General features: G+C 49.0%; 1 protein-coding gene across 1 annotated transcript in view; it reads left to right on the top strand.

Moving 5' to 3' along the window:
- The window catches only part of LOC147677886 (mitochondrial inner membrane m-AAA protease component AFG3L1-like), a 365672-nt gene that overhangs the window by 112355 nt on the left and 230739 nt on the right, over window positions 1–22578 (top strand). The window contains exon 8 of the mRNA XM_086945781.1: window positions 18232–18502. Within this exon, the coding sequence (XP_086801907.1) occupies window positions 18232–18502 (271 nt within the window). The remainder of the gene's footprint in view (window positions 1–18231; window positions 18503–22578) is intronic.

The following is a 22578-nucleotide window of genomic DNA, read 5'->3' as shown; positions in this document are numbered from 1 at the left end:
TGGGAGCCACCCGGTGCCGGGACCGGCGCACCGTAACCCTTCCAGGCGGCGAGACGGACTGAAGCAGCGGGCGGCCTATTGCAGCTCGGACAAGCCGGGGCCTCAATTTTGGCGCACCCAGACCAGTGAACTCGTCCTGGGGTCTGCGGCGCCATTTTCGGTCCACGATCCGGGGCTGTCTGCTGCGGGCGGGCCGCTGCGGGCTCCCCTGCCTTTCCTCGTCTTGTAAGCGAGGCGGGCCAGTGCCCCGGGGACGCCTCGGAGACCCTGCGGCCTGTCTGGCCTTGGCGGAGCCGGGGCCTCGAGTTTGGCGGCCCCTGCCCGGAGACACCAACGCAGATCCTTGGGCCCGAGGTGCAGGAGCATAGGAGCACCGGGAGCTGGGGGATCGGTCGTGCGCCCGGCCCAGTCGGCAGCCTTCCCCATCCCTGAGGTCGCCGGAGCGGTGGTCGGAGGGCCAGTGAACTGGACAGGAGTGGACCGTGCAGAGTTGGGGGTGCCGGGGGACCCGGTGTGAACTTGGCGCCGACCCGCGGTGGGGTCCTACGAACTGTGAGTGTTGCCCCCCCCCCTCTCAAATCGAGCTGCGGTGCTGCTGAGAGACACTGTGCCGGGGGGGGGGGTCATTGGGGGCCCGGGCAGTTGTTGGGACTCGCGGGGTGCACCGAAGCAGGCAGACATTTAGGGAGAGATGCCCCGGGCGGAGCTAGCACGCGCTGGGCCTTGGCCTGCGAGGGTCGGTGGAGACGAACTTGGGGACCCCCCCCCTCCTTATCCTTTGGAGTGAGGGGCGGCGAGGGGTGAGAGGAGGCCATTACTTGTGAGGGTACCTTGTCGGTGCCCTGCCCTTGGTAGCTGTTGGAGTGAGGGTTGCCCTACCGCGGGGAGCAGCCTGCGCTTTGAAGACGCCCTCGCCGGACCCAGCCTTGACCATGACCAGAGGGGGAGGTGGACCTGCTAAGCAGGGGCCCATCGACAAATTCACGGAGCCACAGGGCGGCCCCGGAGCGCAGGGAGGCCAGGGGCCGGGGCCGGACAACGCGGCGCTGATGGCAGCTATCACCCAATCGAGAGATATGCTGGATGCCAAAATTGGGGCTGTTGGGGCTGATGTGACACTCCTGAGGCAGGACCTGCGCAACGCAGTGGCGCGCATAACAGAGGCTGAGTCCAGGATTTCTGTGGTGGAGGATGATGTCGGGACCCTGAAAAAGAAAATGGCGGCGATGGAGAGTGTCCAGAAAGGTCTAGCGCTCCGGGTGGAGGATGCCGAAGGACGGGCGCGCAGGAACAACCTTCGCTTTGTGGGCTTTCCGGAAGACTGTGAGAAGGGGAACATGGGACGCTTCCTCGCTTGATGGCTGGAGAGTTGGCTCCCTCCGGATACCCTGTCCCGATGCTTCGTGATTGAACGCGCGCACCGGGCCCTGACGCAGAAACCGCCGGCAGGTGAACGACCCAGGCCGGTGATCGCCAGAATTCTAAATTTTCATGATAGAGACACTATTCTGCGGGAGGCAAGGACCAATGACTCCCTTATGTACGAAAACCACAAAATCATGATCTTCCCCGACTACACCAAGATGGTGCAACAACAGAGACACTCCTTCCTGGCCGCCAAGGCTAAACTTCGGGGTCTGAAGATACAGTACTCCCTACTCTATCCGGCCCGCCTACGAGTGGTCTTTCAGTCCAGAACTCACTTCTTCGAAACACCAGAAGACGTTTTCAGATGGACAGATGAGGCGGTGAGGGTCAGGCCACATCCCCAACCGGGCCTTGATCCAGGTCACTCGAGTGACTCATCGCAGGCCCAGAGTGACCAACACGCCCGGAGCCAAAGGAGTAGGAAGTCCAGGTCCCGGCGCCGCAATGCCTCCAACGCAGGGCGTAAGAATGCTGAGCCAGCTGATCCGGACAACTTGGGTGGAAGTGGCTGAGGTGCAATGGGTGGTCCAGCCCGCCTACGGATACCGACCGCTCCAGCAGTGGGGGTTGGTCCGCCGGTGCCTTGCATAGCGGATGACTACATGCTGTGTTAACTGTTACGTTTATTGACTGTCCCATTACAGGTTCGGACTATGGGACAGGTTCGGGGTGCTCCGATATAGGGGCTGCTAGCCTCCTGCATGGTTAGGAGTGGTTAGGGGGGGGGGGGAGCTTTAGCGTCAGTGGGTGTTCGGGATCCATTGGTATGGTAGGCTCTGGGCGCTCGCTTTTGGGCCCGGGGCCGCCCATATCGCGACAGATACTTCAATGTTCCATGAGGTATAGGGGGGGGGGGGAGGGAGGCAGTTGGGGGGCTTGGTTGGGGGACAGGTTGGGACAGGAGTTGGGGTTGGCGGGGTAGCTGGAATGGTTGGGGGGGGTTGGGGACGGGAGTTGGGGGGAGAGACGGTGGGGGGGGAGGGGGAGGGTGGCACAGTGTCTGCGCTACATAGGCAATTCTCTTGTGTGGGTGTGTGGCTTCAGAAGCACAGGACCTTTTATCTCCTCCCTATTGACAATGGTTGATCCCCAACGGTCAGGCCTACCAAGGGCAAAGTTACGAGTGGTGAGTTGGAATGTCCGGGGGATGCTGGATAAAATAAAGAGAGGGGCGGTACTGCAGCAGGGGAAGAGGGAGGGGGCGGATGTTCTCCTCCTCCAAGAGACACACCTTCAGGGCACCAAGACCCTCAGTTTACAAAGATATGGCTATCAACAAGTATTCCATGCCGGGTTTGCGAGGAGGTCCCGGGGGGTGGCGATCCTGATACATCGTAGGATTTCCTATGTACATGAGACGCACTGGGTCGATGCTCATGGTAGATACGTGTTTGTCAAAGGTCTGGTGGGAGACGAGCCGATGGTCTTTGGTAGTGTGTATGCTCCGGCCCCGTTGCAAGATGCCCTTATTGAGAAGCTGTTCGAAGTGTGGACTGACGTCCCGGATGTGCTGGCGATTGTGGGGGGGACTGGAATGATGTGATGGATGGACGGATGGACCGATACAGGCCCGGTAGGGAACCCCAGACCACGGCGCCGACGAGGCTTCATGGCCTGGCTCAGGGCATGGGTTGGATTGATACGTGGCGCTACCACCACGCCTTGAGCCGAGAATACTCTTATGTGTCGGCGGTGCACAAGTCCTTCTCCAGGCTGGACTACCTGTTTGTACCGTCTCCCTGGCTGGCGAGGGTCGCTTCCACGGCCGTACTTCCCCGTGGCATCTCTGACCATTCCCCTGTGTCCCTGGATTTGCTGATGGACAAGAGGCGACAGCCCTTCCGATGGCGCCAGTCCGCGTGGCACCTACAGCAGGATAGCTATCGTTCACATTTGCGCGAGTCCATCTCCAATTATTGGACTGAGAACGACGGGCCGGAGGTTGACGCCGTCACCCAGTGGGAGGCGATGAAGTCGGTGCTCAGGGGGGTGGACATTGCCTGGTGTGCGGAGTCCCGCAGGACCCGTCTGCGCGAGGTGGATGAGGCGGCGGGCGGGTTCGGGACCTGGAGAGGGACTGTGTCGTGGGTGACACGGACGAGGCCGTGGGACAGCTCCTGCAGGCTCAGCAGTCATATTCCTCCCTATTACACAATGAAGCGCGCCAGCTTTGGCTGGCCACCCAGAGCAGAATATATCAGTGGGGGGACAAATCCAGCACCATGCTCTATAGACTCTGCCAGCACACCTTCCGGCCTCAGGCTCTACCGGGCATTCTGGATGGCCAGGGAGACCAGTTGGTGGCCCCTGAAGACATAGCTGCCAGTTTTGCACGGTATTATGCGGATCTCTATGCCCCCCGGGAGGTCCTCCCTGCGGAGGAAGTGGAAAAAATGTTGGCGGACATCCCGCCGCGCGCACTTCCGGATGAGGCCAGGGATCAGCTGGACCTTCCCCTCTCATTGGAGGAACTAGGCACGGCACTTGGGGAATTGAATACTGGCAAAGCCCCGGGACCAAACGGGTTTCCGTGTGAATTTATGAAGACCTTTCACCTCCAGCTAGAGGGGCGCTATCGGTCGGCACTGGAGGCAGCCAGAGAGGGTGGTCGCCTACCAGCGGATTGGCGACACGCGGAAATTGTAGTTTTCTGTAAGCCCGAGAGGCCCCCGGAACACCACTCCTCGTACAGGCCGATATCCCTTTTGAATTTTGAGGCGAAGATATTGGCCAAGGCCTTGGCTAACCGCCTTCTCCCATATATAACTGATTTGGTACACCCTGATCCGGCAGGGTTCATGCCCCATAGAGCAACTCGACACAACATTCGCCGGGCACAAGTGGTGGTGGAGACGGCCCGGGCCGCTGGGATCTCGACGGCGCTCCTTCTGGCCGATATCGACCGGGCATTCGACTCTCTCAGTTGGGTGTACCGTAGGGCACTATTGTCCCGCCTCAATCTCGGGCCAGTTTTTCTCTCGTACTTGAGCCTGCTCTATACAGACCTGACCGCGTCGGTGCGGGTGGCGGGAGCGGCGTCTGCGCCCTTCCCCATCGGACGAGGCACCAGGCAGGGATGCCCTCTCTCCCCCTATCTATTCGCTCTGGCCATGGAGCCTCTGGCGGTGTGGGTGAGGATGGATGCACAGCTCTGGGGGCTGGAATGGGAGATGGGCCCCTCTGACCGTATTGCGCTCTACGCCGACGATGTAATGTTCTTCCTCACGGCCCTAAATAGGTCCGGACCCAGGGTCCTGGAGATAATGAGAATTTTCGGGGAGGTTACAGGATTGCATCTGAATGTGCGGGAATCCAAGCTGTGGGTCCTGGGCGACGGCGAGGAGCTGGGCGACTGGGCCTCGACGTTACAGAGAGCGGCGGGTGGCCTCAAGTACCTGGGCGTCTTTATTACGGATGTCCCGGCCTTGGCATGGGAGCGCAATGTGGTGCCCGTTTGGGACAGAGTGCGTTCTGACATTAGAACCTGGTCCAGAATGCCACTTAATATATATGGCCGCTCGGCGATCTTTAAGATGGTGGCCCTGCCGCGCCTTCTATACCAGCTGCAGAACCACCCATGCCCTATAGCGCCACAGTGGTTTCGTCAGGTGAATGCCGCACTAAGTCAGTTCCTTTGGGCCGGGGGAGTGGCGAGAGTAGCCCTCCGCACTTGCTTCCTCTCTACGTACTGCGGGGGCCTGGCCACCTCAGACATTTAATCTTACTATCAGGCGGCGCACCTGCTGGTGCTTAACGACTGGTGGTATGGGGATCGGGGTGACCCGACCTATGCCCTGGAACGGTATTTGATGGACCCGGACACAATCCACACCATTCTTTATTCGGCGGTTATCAGGAAACGGCTCCCCATGGTCACCCAGGTGGTCTTCCGAGTGTGGCACGCCGCCTTGCGCCGCATGTGGTGGTGGAACACGTTGACGAGGGAGACCCCGCTGTGGCAGAACGGACGTCTCCCGGCGCTGGCGTCCCTGCAGGGATTCAAGGGCTGGGATGATATTGGCATCTCCACGCTCGGCCACGTCATGAGGGGCACCACCCTTAAGTCTTTCCAGATGTTGAGGGAGGAATATGCCATGCCCAAAACCCTAGCAGGCCACGTGGCTGGGGGAGCTAGGCTCCTGGTCACTTGCTCAGGGCAAAGGGGGGGAAGTAAGATGGGGCAAAGGTTGCACAGCCAGAAGCACTTGGGCGGCTGGGTGCAGGGTGCTTTTGAGCCGTTGGGTGCTCAATGTTATTCAATTGGAAAGGCATAAAATGAACAAAGGCTGCAGGCTCAGGAACGGAGACTCTTAAGGGGCGACCACCACTTCAAGAGGTAAGTTGGGATCTTGGAGCACAGGTAGGTACCCCAAAGGAAGGCACAGGGGGCTGCAGGGCGCCAGGTGCAGGGGTGTCTTTGGGCATCGGGAAAGCTTACCCTCAGCTGGTCGGGGTTGGAGGGGCCCCTGGTTCTCAGTCTGCAGAGCTTCTGCTTAAGGGAGTTTCAGTCTTTAAAAGGGTCAAGGCAGGCAGGTCCTCCGGGTGTCCCAAGGTTGTTGTCCGCAGGAGTCGCCAATATTAAGCAGGAGCAGGTTCCAGCATCGACAGGCCGGTAGGGCTGGGGCCAAGTTAGTTGGTGTCGTCCTGTTGTTAGCAGCTGCACGGCGGATCTTCTCCTTCTTGATCTTCTTTCTTCGTTTCTTATCGGGATCTGAGGAAGGAAGGTTGAGGGTGCCCCTAAATACTAAGTTTAGTGGCATTACAGGTAGATCATGGGCAGGGACCAATGGGTCCCTGTCCTGGGGTGGGTACACCCCCTAGCCTGCTCCTCTCCTGTGGGTGGGGACAGGAGCCTAGCTGTGATTGGGCAGGGCTCCCCATCTTAAAGATGGCCGGAGCCCGGGGTCGTGCGTCACCTCGCCTCTCCCACCTTAGGGGTGGGGATGGCACATGCTGGCACACCCCCTTTCCTGACGTAGGGTTTCCCGCCAGTCTTCCCGCCAGAGTGGTGGTTAGAACTGGTGGAGGCCAGTTGCTGAGTACAGCAAGTGGCCTGGAGAAGCTGACAAAGGTGGCATGCCTTTGAAGCTTCCCCCTGCCCATCCTGGGGGAGGAGACCTAGCCCCTCGCCCAGGATGTGCATTGTTTCAGGCCCAGGAGAGCGAGGTGCTCTCCACCCAGGGGTCCAGCAGCATGTCTGCTGTGTGGCAGCCTCGGCAGCCTCTCAGTCCGGACGTGGATTGTAGGTTAGGATTCAGGGGGCATCTCTAAGATGCCCTCTGTGGTGCATTTTACATTAAATCCCACACTGGCATCAGTGTGGGTTTAATGTGCTGAGAAGTTTGATACCAAACTTGTCAGTCTTCAGTATAGCCATTAGGGTGCTGTGGAGTTCGTAATGACAACCTCCCAGCACCATATACTCTTAATGGCATCATTGCACTTACAGTGTCCAGTAATGGCCCTGGGTACTGTAGGGGCACAGGGCTCATGCACCTGTGCCCACACCACTGGCATAGGGCACCCAGCTAGAGGGGTGACTGAGGTATGTCAGGGCAGTGGGTCTTATGGGCATGGCACACAGGGATGTGTGCCATGTCGACTCTTGGTTTAGTTATGTACTTGGACACTCAGCCTGCAAAGGCAATGTGTGGGTGTCAGGGTACATGGCCCCTGAGGGTGGCTCAATAAGTGCTGCCGCCCTTAGGGGTCTTCTCTGGTCACCATGCCCTGGGTTACCTAGGGTACCTTTTACTAGGGGCTGACAGGTGGCCAGAGATGCCAATTGGGTTTTAGTTTCAATCAATCAGTCAGATTTATATAGCGCGCTACTCGCCCAATAGGGTCTCAAGGCGCTGGGGGGGGGGGGGGGGGGGGGGGGGGGGAGAGGGGGGGGGGTCTGTTACTGCTCGAAAAGCCAGGTCTTGAGTTGCTTCCTGAAGGAGAGATGGTCCTGGGTCAGTCGTAGGTGTATGGGGAGGGAGTTCCATGTCTTGGCCGCCAGGTAGGAGAAGGATCTTCCTCCGGCGGTGGCTCTGCGAATGCGTGGTACGGTGGCGAGGGTGAGGTTGGTCGATCGCAGCTAGGGGTGGGTGTGTAGAAGGTGAGGGGGTTGTTGAGGTACTTGGGGCCCAGGTCGTGGAGAGCTTTGTGTGCGTGGGTGAGGAGTCTGAACGTGATCCTCTTGTTGACGGGGAGCCAGTGCAGGTCTTTCAGGTGGGCAGAGATGTGGCTGTGACGGGGGATGTCCAGGATGAGTCGTGCAGAGGCGTTCTGTATGCGCTGGAGTCTTTTCTGTAATTTGGCAATGGTTCCTGCGTAGAGGGTGTTCCCGTAGTCCAGTCGGCTGGTGACGAGTGCCTGGGTGACCGTCTTCCTAGTTTCGGTGGGGATCCATCGGAAGATCTTACGGAGCATGCGCAGGGTGTTGAAACAGGATGATGACACAGCGTTGACTTGTTTGGTCATCAAGAGGGAGGAGTCCAGGATGAAGCCCAGGTTTCGTGCGTGGTCCATTGGCTTGGGGGTGGTACCCAGGGCAGGGGGCCACCAGGAGTCTTCCCAGGTGGAGGGGGATGATCCCAGGCTGAGGACTTCCGTCTTGTCTGAGTTCAGTTTCAGGCGGGTGTTCTTCATCCACTCGGCGACGTCTTTCATTCCTTCGTGTAGGCTGGCTCTGGCGGTGGGGGGGTCGTTGGTGAGGGAGAGGATCAGCTGGGTGTCTTCGGCGTAGGAGATGATGTTAAGGTTGTGTTGGCGTGCGATGGCTGCGAGGGGGCTCATGTAGAGGTTGAAGAGGGTGGGGCTGAGCGATGATCCTTGTGGTACTCCGCAGATGACTTCGGTGGCCGCGGATCGGAACGGGGGGAGGCGGACCCGTTTGGTTCTTCCAGCGAGGAACGAGATGATCCAGTCCAATGCCTTCTCTTGGATTCCGGTGTTGCCGAGGCGCTGTATCAGTGTGCTGTGGCAGACTGTGTCGAACGCTGCAGAGAGGTCCAGGAGGATGAGGGCAGCTGTTTCCCCGTTGTCGAGCAGGGATCTGATGTCGGTGGCTGCGATGAGGGCGGTCTCAGTGCTGTGATTGGCTCTGAACCCGGACTGTGAGGGGTCGAGGGATCCGTTCGTCTCGAGGAATGCGGCGAGCTGTTTGTTGACGGTCTTCTCGATGACTTTGGCAGGAAAAGGGAGGAGCGAGATGGGGCAGAAGTTCTTGAGGTCGGTGGGGTCTGCTGTCCGTTTCTTCAGGAGGGCGCTGAGTTCTGCATGCTTCCAGATCTCCTGGAAGGTGGCGGTGGTGAAGGAGATGTTGATGATGTCTCGCAGTTGGGGTGCGATGATGGAGTTGGCCTTGTTGAAGACGTGGTGGGGGCAGGGGTCGGTGGGGGATCCGGAGTGGATGGTGTTCATCATGCGGGTGGTGTCTTCGATGCTGACTGGGGTCCAGTTGCAGAGGGTGGTGGTGGGGGGCGTTGGTTCAGTGGTAGGGTGCGTGGTCTGTGCGTCGAAGCTGTTGTGTATGTCGGCGATCTTGCGGTGGAAAAATGAGGCGGGGGAGTCGCAGAGGTCTTGCGATGGTGTGATGTCGTTGTTTCCGGCGCTGGGGTTGGAGAGCTCTTTGCCGATGCTGAAGAGTTCCTTGCTGTTGTGGGAGTTGTTGTCCAGTCGTTCTTTGAATGTTGCTCTTTTGGTGGTACGGATCAGCTGGTGGTGTGTGCGGGTGGCGTTCTTGAGGGCTGTCATGTATTCTGTAGTCTGGTCGTGGGGCCATGTCTTTTCGAGGGTGCAGCAGTTTTTCTTGGAAGTTTTGAGTTCGCTGGTGAACCACGGGGCTTTCTTGCTGCTGGGTCTGCTGGGTGGGTTCTTCAGGGGTGCGAGGTCGTCGGCGCAGTTGGTGAGTCATTGTGTGAAGTTGCGGTCTGCTTCGTTGGGGTCTGTTGTGCTGGCGGGAGGGTTCTGGCTGAGAGAGGTGGTGAGCTGGTCGATGGTGATCTTGCTCCAGCTCCTGGGGGGAACCTGTTGTGGGTGGTGGTGGGTGGTGGTTCTTTTGAAGTTGAAGTGGACGCAGCTGTGATCAGTTAAACGAGTCCGGTGGAGTGGCTTCAACACAGTTTTAGGGAAGGAACACAGGCCCCTGGGCACCTGGTTGGCAGGAGCCCAGGGCACACTCAGTCAAAGCACATCAGCAGTTCAGCAAAAAGTGGGGGCATACCAATGCAAGAAATATGGCACTTTCTCACATGCATCTAAAGTGATCACCAGGTACATAGCAGTGGTGTCAGTACATCTCAAGAAGTAGGAACTATTCATGTGTCCTTATTTGGATTTTTAGTAATTGAAGTGAACTACTTGCAAAGGGACTTGCAAGTCTATGTGGATTACAGCGTTTCTGTTTCAGCTGTCAGGGGTCTCGGTCAAATGAAATAAGGCTGTTCTTGTTCCAGCGTGAAGTGGAAAGAGCATTTCCTCTGAATGAGGAGCTTTCTTCCCTTGTAACCCTGTATCACTTTAAGGGTTTCTGGTGATATCGTAAGACACAAAGCCAAAGGCTAAGTGGGGTGCAAAACTCACCGGAAAATTGAGATGGTAATATGAGTATGTTACAGGTTACCCGTTGCATATTTTTTTATTTTCTTGGTTATTTTGGCTTAGTTAACGTAAACATGATTTTCCAAACATGGAAATGTTTATTGAAAACAGTAATTGGCACACAGCTGTGCTGTTTAGTTGCCTATAGCAAACTAAAGACAAGTGTTTAAATATGTAGTTACAAATGTATATCTTTTACAAATACACTTTCCAGAAGTGAGAGTTTTATTATATCTGCTGCCTATATAAAAAGCTAAAAAATAGATCCTGATTCGAGTTTGAATATTCAGGTTCTGATTACATTTCAGGAAGGGGAAGCTGATTAAGCAAAATATAATGAAAAAGCTTAGTTGAATGGATGGGACCGGTCCCTAATAAAATATCCCACCATGCTTGGAGACTAATTAGCCAATGGCAATAATCCTGCCATGTTTAGAGACTAATTAACTGATGGCAAGAAAATCGAGTGGAGACTAGGGCTCATAATGGACAGAATTAATATTTCATAGGAATAATGTAAAATTTGAGGAATACATTTAACAAGGTATGCTGGCATCTGTTATATATGGGGCTGGAAATTACTGCTTTTTGTTTAAAAAGAGGAGCTAAACATTCAGTATGTTTTTTTGTTTTTGTATCGTCCTTCCTGATTTGCTCAGAGACCATTGTTGTAGCCCATGATTATTGCAAGTGGGGTAGGAAGACAGTGGTGAACTACCTGAAATGTTAGGCACCTAGGTGTCTTAAGTTTGAGCAGAAGTTTGACATTTTCTTCCTAAAATTCTTTTTCATCCCTGTTCTTGACAAAAGACTGAAAAATAGTGGAGGAGAAACCAATGAAGAAAGATCATTTAGATGTAATCCTCATTGTAATAAAACACAGCAGTAACCAAATTAGGTCATGGACATCAAACAAGGATTTACCAGGCTCACAGCGGTCATGTAGTCATTATAGTAAACTGCATTACAAACATATTTTTAAACAGTAATGCATGAAATCCAGTTCTGCAAAGCATCTGCTGTTTGGGGCAGGAGGAGGGGTTAATTGGTGTTATTAGTGCAAAGCCCTTTGTATTCGGGGTGAATAACACTTCCAGGGTCGGTCCCTGGTAGAACACTGGTCTTCCCTGACCTGGATACCACCTTATTTTACCCTTCAAAAACAAAACAAACATAGTTCTGCACATGGTCCATGATCTACCACAGTCTGTTTAAACTCTTCATGAACGTAGAGGCATTTCAATTCTTAAGCTTTGCTTTTTTGCATGTTAAGGTCTTCAGAAAAAGAGTCGTTCCATCTCCAAAACACTCAAATGTCAAAGTGCCAGAGCCACCTTTTTATGATGTGATAGTGGCCACACATAAGCAGTTTTTGCCCTTTACCTCCCCAGCAGGGATTTAGGTATTTTGACTAGATTAAGAGAGACTATAGACTGCCAAAGAGTGAGACGTATCACTACTGGCAAGTCACACTGGGGGATGCAGTCTGGAATCATTTTGAGTGCCAGCCATTGCCTGATGAAATTCGAATGGTGGCTCATTCTGTAGGAGGGTGACACAGGGTTAATCTCAGACATCTGCGAATTTCATATAGAATCTTAAGATGTGGGGAGATGCCCAAATCCTAGCAGATGGGGTGAGGGTGGAACTGGGTAGATGCCGGTTGGATGAAGAGTGTGATTTAATCCACACCAGAAATCTTTAATTGAGGCCTCTACATGAGAGGCCAGGCTAAAAGTTGTTAGCTAGTGGTGTCCACATGCAATACATTTCACACTTGGGAGGTAAACAATAGTGGTAGATGCTGGAGGAGATTTAGGAAAGTTGGAACACTGTTACATTTGCTCTGGCAGTGTCCATGGCTTCGGGATATTGAGAGCAAGTCCTCGCTGTCGTGCACCTGATGTTTCATCCAACTATCTCCAGAGATATAGGCAATACCCTTTCTAGGTTTAGCTTGCGGAATATAGTATGCCAACAAGCAAGTAGGAACTCTGGGTAGTTCCCAGGTTTTAGGTGAAGAACAGCTCCTTTATATGGAGTACAGCACCACTGTCACTTTAAAACTGCTCACCTCAAATGTCTGTCACTTTTTGAGCTCTGCATGAATGGCACAGTTTTTCCCCCTTTATCCATCACTCTGTTGCCCGATCGGTGCTTTCTGTTGTTCTGTCACCGTCCCACCCCCCCTTTGGGGTATGGCTGTGGTATCTATTCTAAGTTAAGGTATCTGCGGCTAGATGTCTCTATCCGATGTACGAGTTAGTTACATTTGGTAACGATGTATCTTGTAGAGACGTTGTCTAGCCGCAGATTGCTTAACGCTCACCCAGCCTACCCGTTCTGCAAGGACCTTGTCTAGTGGTGTTCTCCACTGGCCTCTTCGGTTGCCATTGGGTTATCTCTCAGGGGTGTTCAGATTGTTGCACTCCCCTGAGTGTTTCCATATACAGTTACATTTTGCTGAGGATCTTCTTTCCTGTTATATGATGCCTTTGATTCACAAGGAGGTTTGTTTTCCTCTCCAGTTCCCTTCCCTTCATTTCGTCTTCTCTGCTACCTCAGGGTCCTGGTCTCCTCGTGGTCATCCTCTTTGAGGGTCGGTTGTGCTCGGTTTCCTACCTCTGTTTTTAGAGGGGAAAGGCCAGTCTTTTCATACTTTCCTAAAGTGGACTCTTGTTCTTTCTATGTTTGGGAAGGGTCTTCGCTTAGCTTGCGGGGCTCTTTCTCACTGCTTCCACTTATATGTGGGCGATGTCTAATTCTGTCTTTTACGATCGTGTCTTCCACCATCCTCCTCCTTTATTTTTCGGATTTTCATCCCTTGCACACTGTCTCCATACTTTCACAGACATTTGTTGGTGGCTCTGAGTTGTGCCGCGGAAATGTTTCTCTGAAGAAAACTGACGTCAGCGCGCCGGGAGGGACTTATATGACCTCGCTGACGTCACATACGTGGACGACGTCAAGGCGGGGTCGTGTGGCACCGTCCCTCAGCGTGCAGAGGAGCTGCAGCGAAAAATTCCGAATCCAGTCTCACGGCTGGGGATATTCTGGGTTAAGGAATCTGTAGCTAGACAACGTCTCCACCAGTTACATCGTTACCGAAGGTAAGTAACTCGTACTACGCTACCATGTAAAGCATCCGGGTTCAGCTCTTCATTAAGCTGTTCAATAATTGATGTAAGTGTGAAATGATCAATATTACTAGATGGATCCAGGAAATATGGATTGGGTGAATAAATAGAAAGAGAGGTGTATATATAGCAGCCGTGGATTTACCCCTCTTATGCCTTTTTTCAAATTTTATTTTTGGCTTTCTACGCCAGCTTCCAAGCTGTATGCATTGGTATTCGTACTTGAAACTCAGTAAACATATTTGATCCATAATACATATGGCATAAGAGCTAGTATTAAAATAAAACGGGAAAACATTGTGATGGACTGTAAAATTTATTTAGCGGGTCTTTTTATTTACTATATATTAGGTTGTGTACTGCCCATAGGCTCAATGTTGTCTACAGGGGCTTCAACATTGCGTACGTGATGCAGCAGTTGGAGCCCTAGGCTCCTTAGCATATGTAGTGTACTTTATACACCTTCTACATTTTAAAACTTTAAAAAAAATTCAGTCTGATTTTTTTTTTTTTTTTTTTTTGTCACCCAGTTATTGGTTGCACATGCTCATTGTTGACGTTAATTGACTTAAGATCTAGATTTATCTCCAAGGTTTTTGGCCTGCTTGATTAGGATGAGTCTAGAGGAACTTTTTAGTGTCCCTTTTTTAGCTGTGTGTTTTATCAGACTGTGGAAAATCATCTGTCAATAGTAGGAAGTAAAGAACATCAACCATCCGCCAAACAAACATGTAGCTATTTGAGTGGCAAGCAGGAAAGCTCTAAAGCCCAACCTCTCGAACAACACGCTAGGTAGGGAAAGGTTCACCAGGCCAGTTCCTTATTTTCAACTGCAAACAACACTGCTGTAGGTCTACCTTCATCACCACTTAAGGACATTGATTGACTGTCTGGTAACCACCCGACCAGCCCTACCACAAATGCAAGGATTGTTCCCTCATCGAACTGTTAACCTGTTTAACAAGCACATTGTGCTGATGATATTCAAGATAAAACATTATGTCCATCACTGGTCCCAAACTTGGAAGGAAAATAGAGCATTCTATCATGGAATGTTGCTGGGCTAAAAGCCAAACTCCTAGATACAGGTTGAGGTACTTTTATTGACCACTATGGAATCTGGGCTTTCCAGGATACTTGGGACCCTGAGACTTGTTTTAGATGTGTCTCATTTTTGCTGTCCAGCACAGGCCCATGCAAGAGGACGCCCTGTGGGGGGTTAATAATATGGGTGAAGAACTCTTTAAATTGTACTATCAAGGCATTGCCAATCTCCTCTCCGGACATACATGGTCTTTCTCTCCAAAAAGGCAATAATTGTGTTTTTCTTTATAATGTTTATAATAGACCCTTGGGTGTGAATAGGGAATCTCCTACTTTGGCGATTTTAGATAACCATCTTCGCTTACTACCCCTGGAAGTCCTAGTGATAATTGCAGGCGACTTTAATGTGACGTACAAACCCTTGGATAAATATGACCAGTCCTTAACTGAGGATGAAGATATGGTTTGGCAGGTTCCCAAAATAGGCATAACCTCCGTAAAGAGAATCTCTAAGCTGGCACTCCAGCTTTATGGTATTACTCTGCGATCAGGATTGAGGGCATGCAATGGGAGGTCCCAGTCAGATCAGGATGGTGCCATGACCTTCAAGTGCCCCAATAGTGCAAGGATAATCGATTATATATGATTATCTCTGCATGTTTGGTCTTTCATGGTCGACATGATGGTAATCGAGAGGGACCACAGTGACCATAATACACTGAAACTGGTTCTGAAAGGCCTTATTGGACTGAGGAAAGAGGTCATTAAACCCTGTTTACTGGGAGATTTAGCGATCTCCCGCAACAATAAGGCCCTTAAGTGGGAATTTGTGGAAGCACCTCCAGATCTCTTGAAACCAGTCTACTTAAGAGTGGGACATGCTTTGGAAAACATGAGCAAAGACATAGAACCCAACTCTGTAGTAAAAAATCATGAGAACCTGTTTAATAGCTGAGGGAGTTGCTCTATTGCGAACCTAAAAAAGTGAGAAGGGAGTGCCCCAAATCACACTCATGGTTTAACACTAGTGCAGGGCAGCAACGTTTCTACTCTTGTATCATATAAAAAGCAGAGATCAGCATAATATGCCTGAGACCCGTAGGAAATACAAGGAAGCCCTACTGTAAGCCAAAGCTGATTGGGAAGAGGAGGTTTGGTCTGATCTGACCCAAGCAGCAAAATCAGGAGTTACAAAAACATTTTGGAATATTATACCACATGGTAGTTGCCCTTCAGCCAGCCATCTAGGCTTCAGTGTCCAGCCCCAATTTTCTTTGATCATTTTGGGAAGCATTACTCTGCCTCGTCGATGTGGGAAGTAGGCAAGACTGTAGTGACTTCAATCATATAAACGTTTACAGCCAACTAGACCACCAGGAACTAAAAAGTCTACACCATAGGGGGCATGGTTGGAGGAACGGCGATACCGGCCCCATTAGTACTCTAGAATACCAAGACCTAGCCTAGACTCCCTAAGGGCCTTGAAATTGATCATCCAAACAAATGCCCCGGGCCCAGACTGTATTCCATATGACCTCTATGCAGCTGAAATTGATATCTGGACAACTTATCTAAACCTCCTAATGAGGGTAATTCTCAAAGGGCGTGACGTAAAGCTGAAATTGTCCCAATCTATAAAAAAGGGCATTGTGATGAGACTGCGAATTAAAGGCCAATTAGCCTTTAAACGGTCTCCAGAAGCTTTTTTGCCGTCAAGTGAAACTGAGTAGGCCGATTTAAATAATACGTTCTCAGACTTATAAGCAGGTTTTAGGCTAAAAACTAGCACCCTTGACCACATTGTAAGATTTTTAACAATATACTGGAAAAACATAGTCCTGAATGTCTGTCATCTTCGTAGACTTAAAATTTACTTTTGATATGGTTCCACCAAGAAAACTTTGGGAAGTCTTAAAAAACATGGTAGTCCCATCTAATAGTTTGGCTATTCTTATTAGAATTCACGAGAATAATACGGCACGAGTTGGGTACGGCAAGAATGGGGAATTAACAGATGCACTTAGTATAGAAAGGAAAGTACTCCAGAGGTGCGTGCTAGCTGCAACTTTCTTTGCAATATTTGTAAATGATCTGGCTGACTTTTAAATGTCCAAAAAAAGGATGCCCCAAAAATTGGTTTTATAAAAATTCCGGTACTAATATTTGCAGACGACATGCTGTTAATTTCCGAATTCACTTGCGGCCTGCAAGCAACTTTGAACCGCTTTCTTCAGTTCTCTACTGATCGGGGTCTAGCAATACCATAAGTAAAACAAAATATATGATATTAAACTCCCATGGGACTTCCCAAATGAATGTATTGGTAAACAACTCCATCCTTTAGCGAGTTTTTGAGTTTGTTTACCTGGGGATAACTCTGTCCAACAAATTAAGCTGGAAGGCCGAGGTGAGCAAGTGTGCTCTTAAACTCCAACAACAGTCTGGGGCAATTCTCAAGCTGGCCAAAAGACTGAAATCTAAAAATCTAACCCCAGCTATACAACTATATATATTCAGTGCATAGAGTGCAGCGCTCTATGGTGTGGAACTGTCGGATCATTCAAACATAAGGGAATTAACTGTGGCTGTGAATTGTTTTGCTTGAGTATTTACTCAGTCTCCCCCAGAGTACCCCAACACTTTCTCTATGGATGGACCTGGGTCTGTATCCCATTTTTCTATGATACAATTGAGGCCCTTATTATTCTGGTATAGACTCTGAACAACCCCTGAATTGGAGCCTTATGGACTAACCTTCAAGGGTCCTTTGAACACACTAGGCCATTAGAGGATATTGTGGCAGTTAGACCTACAAAGCATGTTTAAAACTCTTGCCCTGGATTCCCTGTGGGACAAAACAGAAAAAGCTTTTAAGATATCAAAATGCCTGATAACAGTGGTGCAGAGACTACCTATGGGGTGAAATGATTAAAAACCATTCCTCGGGTTGTCTAACAGACAACTTTCTACATCTTAAGATCAACCCTAATTACGAGACATGCCTAGAAGTGATGCAAGGCTCTTTGTCTAGGCAACTCTATTGAAGTTTAGATATGGTACCCTCCCCATAGCAGAGTTTACTGGGATATGGCGGACCAATACTAGTTCTAGCAAATGCTGCCCAGTGTGTAACATAACTCCCGATAACATTACTCACTTTGCATTCTTCTGCTCTGCCTACAACAACCCCTGTAATAATTGGATTATTCCTGTATTTCGCCTTAGGGGTGTAAGAACAATTGGGGGTAGCCTTAAGGATATTGAAATCTGACACAAGGCAAGTGGTTATGGTCGCCATGGCAAAATTTCTCCATGCAGCTTGCTAGGCTTATACGTATACGGACTGTAAGCACCACTTGGCAACAGGGAACGTGTTGCAATTTTTACATCGAGAGAAGGGGTGTATAAAGCAAACTAAATGAAATAAAGGCTCCCAAAAATAATAATAATAATAATAATAATAAAGACATTTGTAAAGCGCCTGGTTACGCCATCTCTGCTTGTCCCTGCGCTGTGGAGAGAGGACTGTCAGAAAACAGATCAAAGCTTAACAGAAACTAAATAGTGAACAAATGTGTTTTTAAGTAATCTCCTAAAATTTGTTTCCGACCTTTCTAGACTTGGCATCTGGCTAGTATACTTTAAACGGTGGGTAGTAATATTAAAGATCTTATATAAGAGAGGAGTATAGTAGTGGTTGACCTGATTCCGGATGAATTATGATTCAGAGGGGAATTGTAACAACATTCATCCCGTAGAAAGAAGATATGCATCTGAAGGGTCATTACCCCCTCCCCCTTATTTTCTCTAATTTAGTTTCTTATGTGGTTTTACATTTAAAAAAAAAAAAAGATAAATTAAATTTTCAACTGACAGAAATGTTAAAGTGACTCTTGTATATAGGAAATGTTATTTGTAATAGTTATGTGTTTTATGGTTTTTATCCGAAATAAAGAATTTAATAAACTGTGGAAATGATGTTCTGATCTGCCGTAAATTTGTTGTAACAATCTATTGTTGCTTGTTTTTGCAGCTCGTTCCTTGTAAGCCTTGTGCCCACTCTCCTCCTGGTCGGCTTTCTTCTCTACAGCGTCCGGCGGGGACCAATGGGAGCTGGGCGTGGTGGACGAGGCGGAGGACTTTTCAGTGTTGGTGAGACAACAGCAAAAATGCTGAAAGACAACATCAATGTGAAGTTCAAGGATGTTGCTGGCTGTGAAGAGGCCAAGTTAGAAATTATGGAATTCGTAAACTTCCTGAAAAATCCGAAGCAATACCTAGATCTTGGCGCAAAGATTCCCAAGGTAATTTGTGTAGGAGTATTAGATTACAGCCTTGTTAAACCGAGGTTACCCGTTGAAGGCCAGTGTCCAAGAATTAATTTACAGATTTGTGTACTTGGGCATGATTTCTTAAGCATATTAATGACTAAATGTCTGCTGGCCCATTTGTCAGACCTGAATGGTGATATTGCCCCTGTCCTGCCTAATCCCTACCAACACTCTCAGGATTCCCCTGACACGCCAGCAGTGGTAATTGTCCTCTGTTAACAGACGGCTGGCCCATTGCAGTAGAAATGTGGAACGGTGCAGGCTGTTTACAACAAAAACCACTAGGCTGAAAGTAGTTTGTAAATGTCAATAGAATCTGGATTTGGCAATATAGAACTATATTCAACATGTTTTATATATCATGCTTATTTTGGGATAGCTTGAAAAAAAATATTTTGCAATGTGTAAATAGTAAGTGGTCTGCAGTAAAAAGAGAACACTATTTAATTATGGAAAATGTGGAATTTTATAAGAAAATTCCCTTCATTAAACCCGTAACTGCTGAGGCTTTTCCCACACCAGTGCCGGGGCTTTATTTGTAATGTTTCGGTCACTACATGCTTAAGCCTTCGTTACTTTTCCACAGAAGGTATTCAGACCAAACTTGTTATTCCCACATGTTCTGGATTCTAAAGGTGCCCCGGGTTTGTGTTACCCCGAGAAGTGAACTGAGAAAAAGCTAAATTATAGTTTAATGTTGGAGTTTTCTGTATTTTGAAAAATGGTAAAGAAATGCTGTGCAAGAGTGTGTATGTTTGTTGAGCTGCAATTAGAATCTTCCTAGTTCCAGGAACAAAGAGAGATGTAAAAACCAACCAACTTGGGGGAATAGGGAAAAATAGAAAGGCTCTCCCCATATATGTGGCTTGCTTTGTCCTTGGACCCTGCCAGCGAGCACTGGGAAGATTCCTTATGTGTTGTCTGGCAGTTGTAAAAATGCACAAGTGTGCAGAGTTTACTGGAGGACCTGTCTGTGTGGTTGGAAATGTGTAGGTTTGTAGTATGAATATGTGAATAGTAATCAGTGCAGTGTTCTGTGTATCGCTCCTGCTTTGACCATCTGTTTCCTACCTACACAAGATCTCTATGAAAACGAGCCTAGGATAAGCTTTTATAATCTCTTCATGTGTCTCTCACTTGGAGTTCTGACTAATACTGTGAGGGTGCTAGATGAACCTTTACTAATTGCTCTCCATGGCAGCCTGCTTCGACTCTGGAAAGCTTGTCTTTCATGCGCCTTTTGTGCACTCACTGCAATAAATATTGCTCCTTCTATTTTGTCTTAGTAAGTTGGGGGGTGGGGAGGGGGGTCTAATGATGTCTTGTAACCCATCTGTCTCACAGTGGGAGTATAACTGCATTTAAAAACTATTGTGAAAATGTTGAGATAGACTCTCCTTAGTTCCCTAATGAGCACTTTCATAAAGGACCTTGCAGAGAAGGGTACTTTGTCAAATTGTGGCTGATGTCATGTCTTCTTTTAAGTGCAGTGCATTAACTGTAATGCATTTGAAATAAGGCAGGCAGAACATCATCCATGTTTTGACCGAGGATGAACATGGCAAGGAGGCCACTCGTGAACAATATGTACATATTTACTGGAGTCACTAAGGACACAATAGGTTAATAGTAAAAAAAATGTAATTAAAAAAAAATACAAAAGCTCTCACTTGCATGTATTGGCTGTTGATTAAGTGTTTACCACTTTATTCATCATTCTGTCATTGAACAGGAACATCACCAACAAACAAACCCTATCTCTCTTCGGCCTATTTTCTGCCTTTTATTGTGCAATTCACAAATAGTCTTTCAGGGTGTTGATCCTACAGGATAGATGGAATTCTGGACAGTGCAGTCACAAGTGGAGCAGTATAACTCATTGGCTGCAACCTTTGCAGCACCTGTCAACTCTGCACCTATCATCTTCTGTGCACTTCAAGTGTGTAGTTGGTATGGTATATAGTACCACTATGGAGAGATTCTTTGTATTACTCTTTCGCCGAGGCTGACTGAGGTGTTTTGGTAGCTCAAATACCAATATTTCTCACTCCATTCCTTCTCAGAAAAGCTTCAGTCTGGTTCCTGCTCCCATCTTTACTGGCCTGGTTTTCGATTGAAGGACTGGGTGTTGTTCATGTTTTATACATTTAAATGTCTGTTTATTATCCCTTTTGGTGAATAATCCCCTTTCGTAAGTGGTGAGATGACTAGTAGTGTGTGGATTAATGAAGGCCTGGTGTACCCAGTGCCATATTTGATTGTATTTGAAGCTGTCTGTTTCTTCAAGCTTGTATTCTTGTTTTTGTGTCTTGAAATGATATAATGCCTGTGATGGGTTCCCCTAGCCTCAATTTCTGCTGTTGTTTCAGTTTCCTAATTGAAAGGGTTCATACTCAATTCTAATTTAGGATGAAAACTAGTGTGCAAGGGATCAAAGTTCCCACCTAAAAGTTCAGGGTTCAAACCATGATGTTCTTTAGAAAACAGATGTCTGTAACGGACACGCACACGGTGTGCCTTTGGTGTTTGCACTCAAACACGACTCCAAGTTATATGATGTGTGACCTCATGCGATTCTGGAGCCTGAAATAAAGTTGTACGTCACTGAACTTTGAAAGAAGTCACCCACCTTGTTTCCATCGCATTCCTACTATAGGCCGTGAATTCACTCCTGCTCCAGAGGCCGTTCTAGTGATGGGTCTTTTTCCTGGTTAAAGTCATCAGGTAAGTCAAAGTCCAAATCCAAGAGGAAACCTAAGAAGGTGAAGCAGGACTCAATACATCTCTAAAGATAAGTCCTGCGGGCATGCAGGTGCGGATCTTGCTCCTGATCCCCAATCGAGAAGCATATTCCGAAATTGATTCCAAAATGCCCTGAGTTCCCTGGACCATTTTCAATGCAGCAGAAGGCCGAGGCCTTTCAGGCGGATATGCTGCATATTTTGGCAAGCATTCGCAGGTGTCTCCAATTGGGTTACGGCTGGCAGATGGGTGCTTGGCGCCATCTGAGCCCCCTGAGTCCTTCTCGGGTTCCTCATCGACTCTGGTGCAGGCCTCCATTCTGGCTCCAAGATTTGCGCGAGTCCCTCTTCCAGTGAAGCCAGTCCCACCGGTGCTGGTCGGGGATCCGATGTCTTTAGCCAAGTCCATCTCAACCAAGGTTGTGCTCTGACAGTATTCATCAATTACAACTATGTTTTAACCATACAGAGCATTTACAGCATATGTTTTTACCTCTCATATACCTTTACTACGCACCTCTCATATACCTTTACTACGCATGGTAAGTATAGTTAAGGTAAGTGTGTGTGTGTGTGTGTATGTATGTATGTATATATGTATGTATGTATGCGTCATGGCGGCGTGTTCTATGCACGAAGGATGGAATAAATTATAAACTTTTGCAAAATATCCATGTGGGTCCGGTTTCGTTATTTTCCTGGAGTTTTCTTTGGGACTTGGCGGAGTTCGTGGTATGTATATATGTATGTATGTATATATGTATGTGTATGTATATATGTATACGTATATATGTATATTAATGTGCGGGTATAGGGTGATATGGGTTGTTTTAAGGTTTAGGGAGGTGTGTAAGAGTTTTGGGTTGTAAGAGTGTTTTTAGGGTTAAGTGGTTGGTTGAGGCTTTGAATGGGAAGGGTTTCGGTGTGGGTAAGGGTATTAGGTTGTAGTGGTGTTTTTATGGTTTTGGGGTGGGTAAGGGTATTGGTTGTAAGGGTTGTTCTAGGGTTCAGGGCTGAGTAATGGTATAGGATGGTAAGGGTATTTCAGGGTTTAGGGGTGGTTAGGGATATAGGGTAGTAAGGGATTGTTTAGGGGTCAGGGGTGGCTTGGGGCATAGGAGGTAAATATATTTTTTAGGGATTAGGGGTCGGTAGGGGGTATGGTGTGGTAAGGGTATTTTAAGGGGTTAGGGGTAAGTAGGGGCATACGTTGATGAGGGTAATTTGGTATTCAGGGATGGGTAGGGCCATAAGGTGGTTAGGGTATTTTTAGGGGTTAGGGTGGGTAGGGACATAGGGTGGTAAGAG

This window comes from Lissotriton vulgaris, chromosome 12 (assembly GCF_964263255.1).
Source record: "Lissotriton vulgaris chromosome 12, aLisVul1.2, whole genome shotgun sequence".
NCBI lineage: Eukaryota > Metazoa > Chordata > Amphibia > Caudata > Salamandridae > Lissotriton > Lissotriton vulgaris.
The sequence above is the reverse complement of the archived record's forward strand: the minus strand, read 5'-3'. Positions and strand labels throughout refer to the sequence as shown.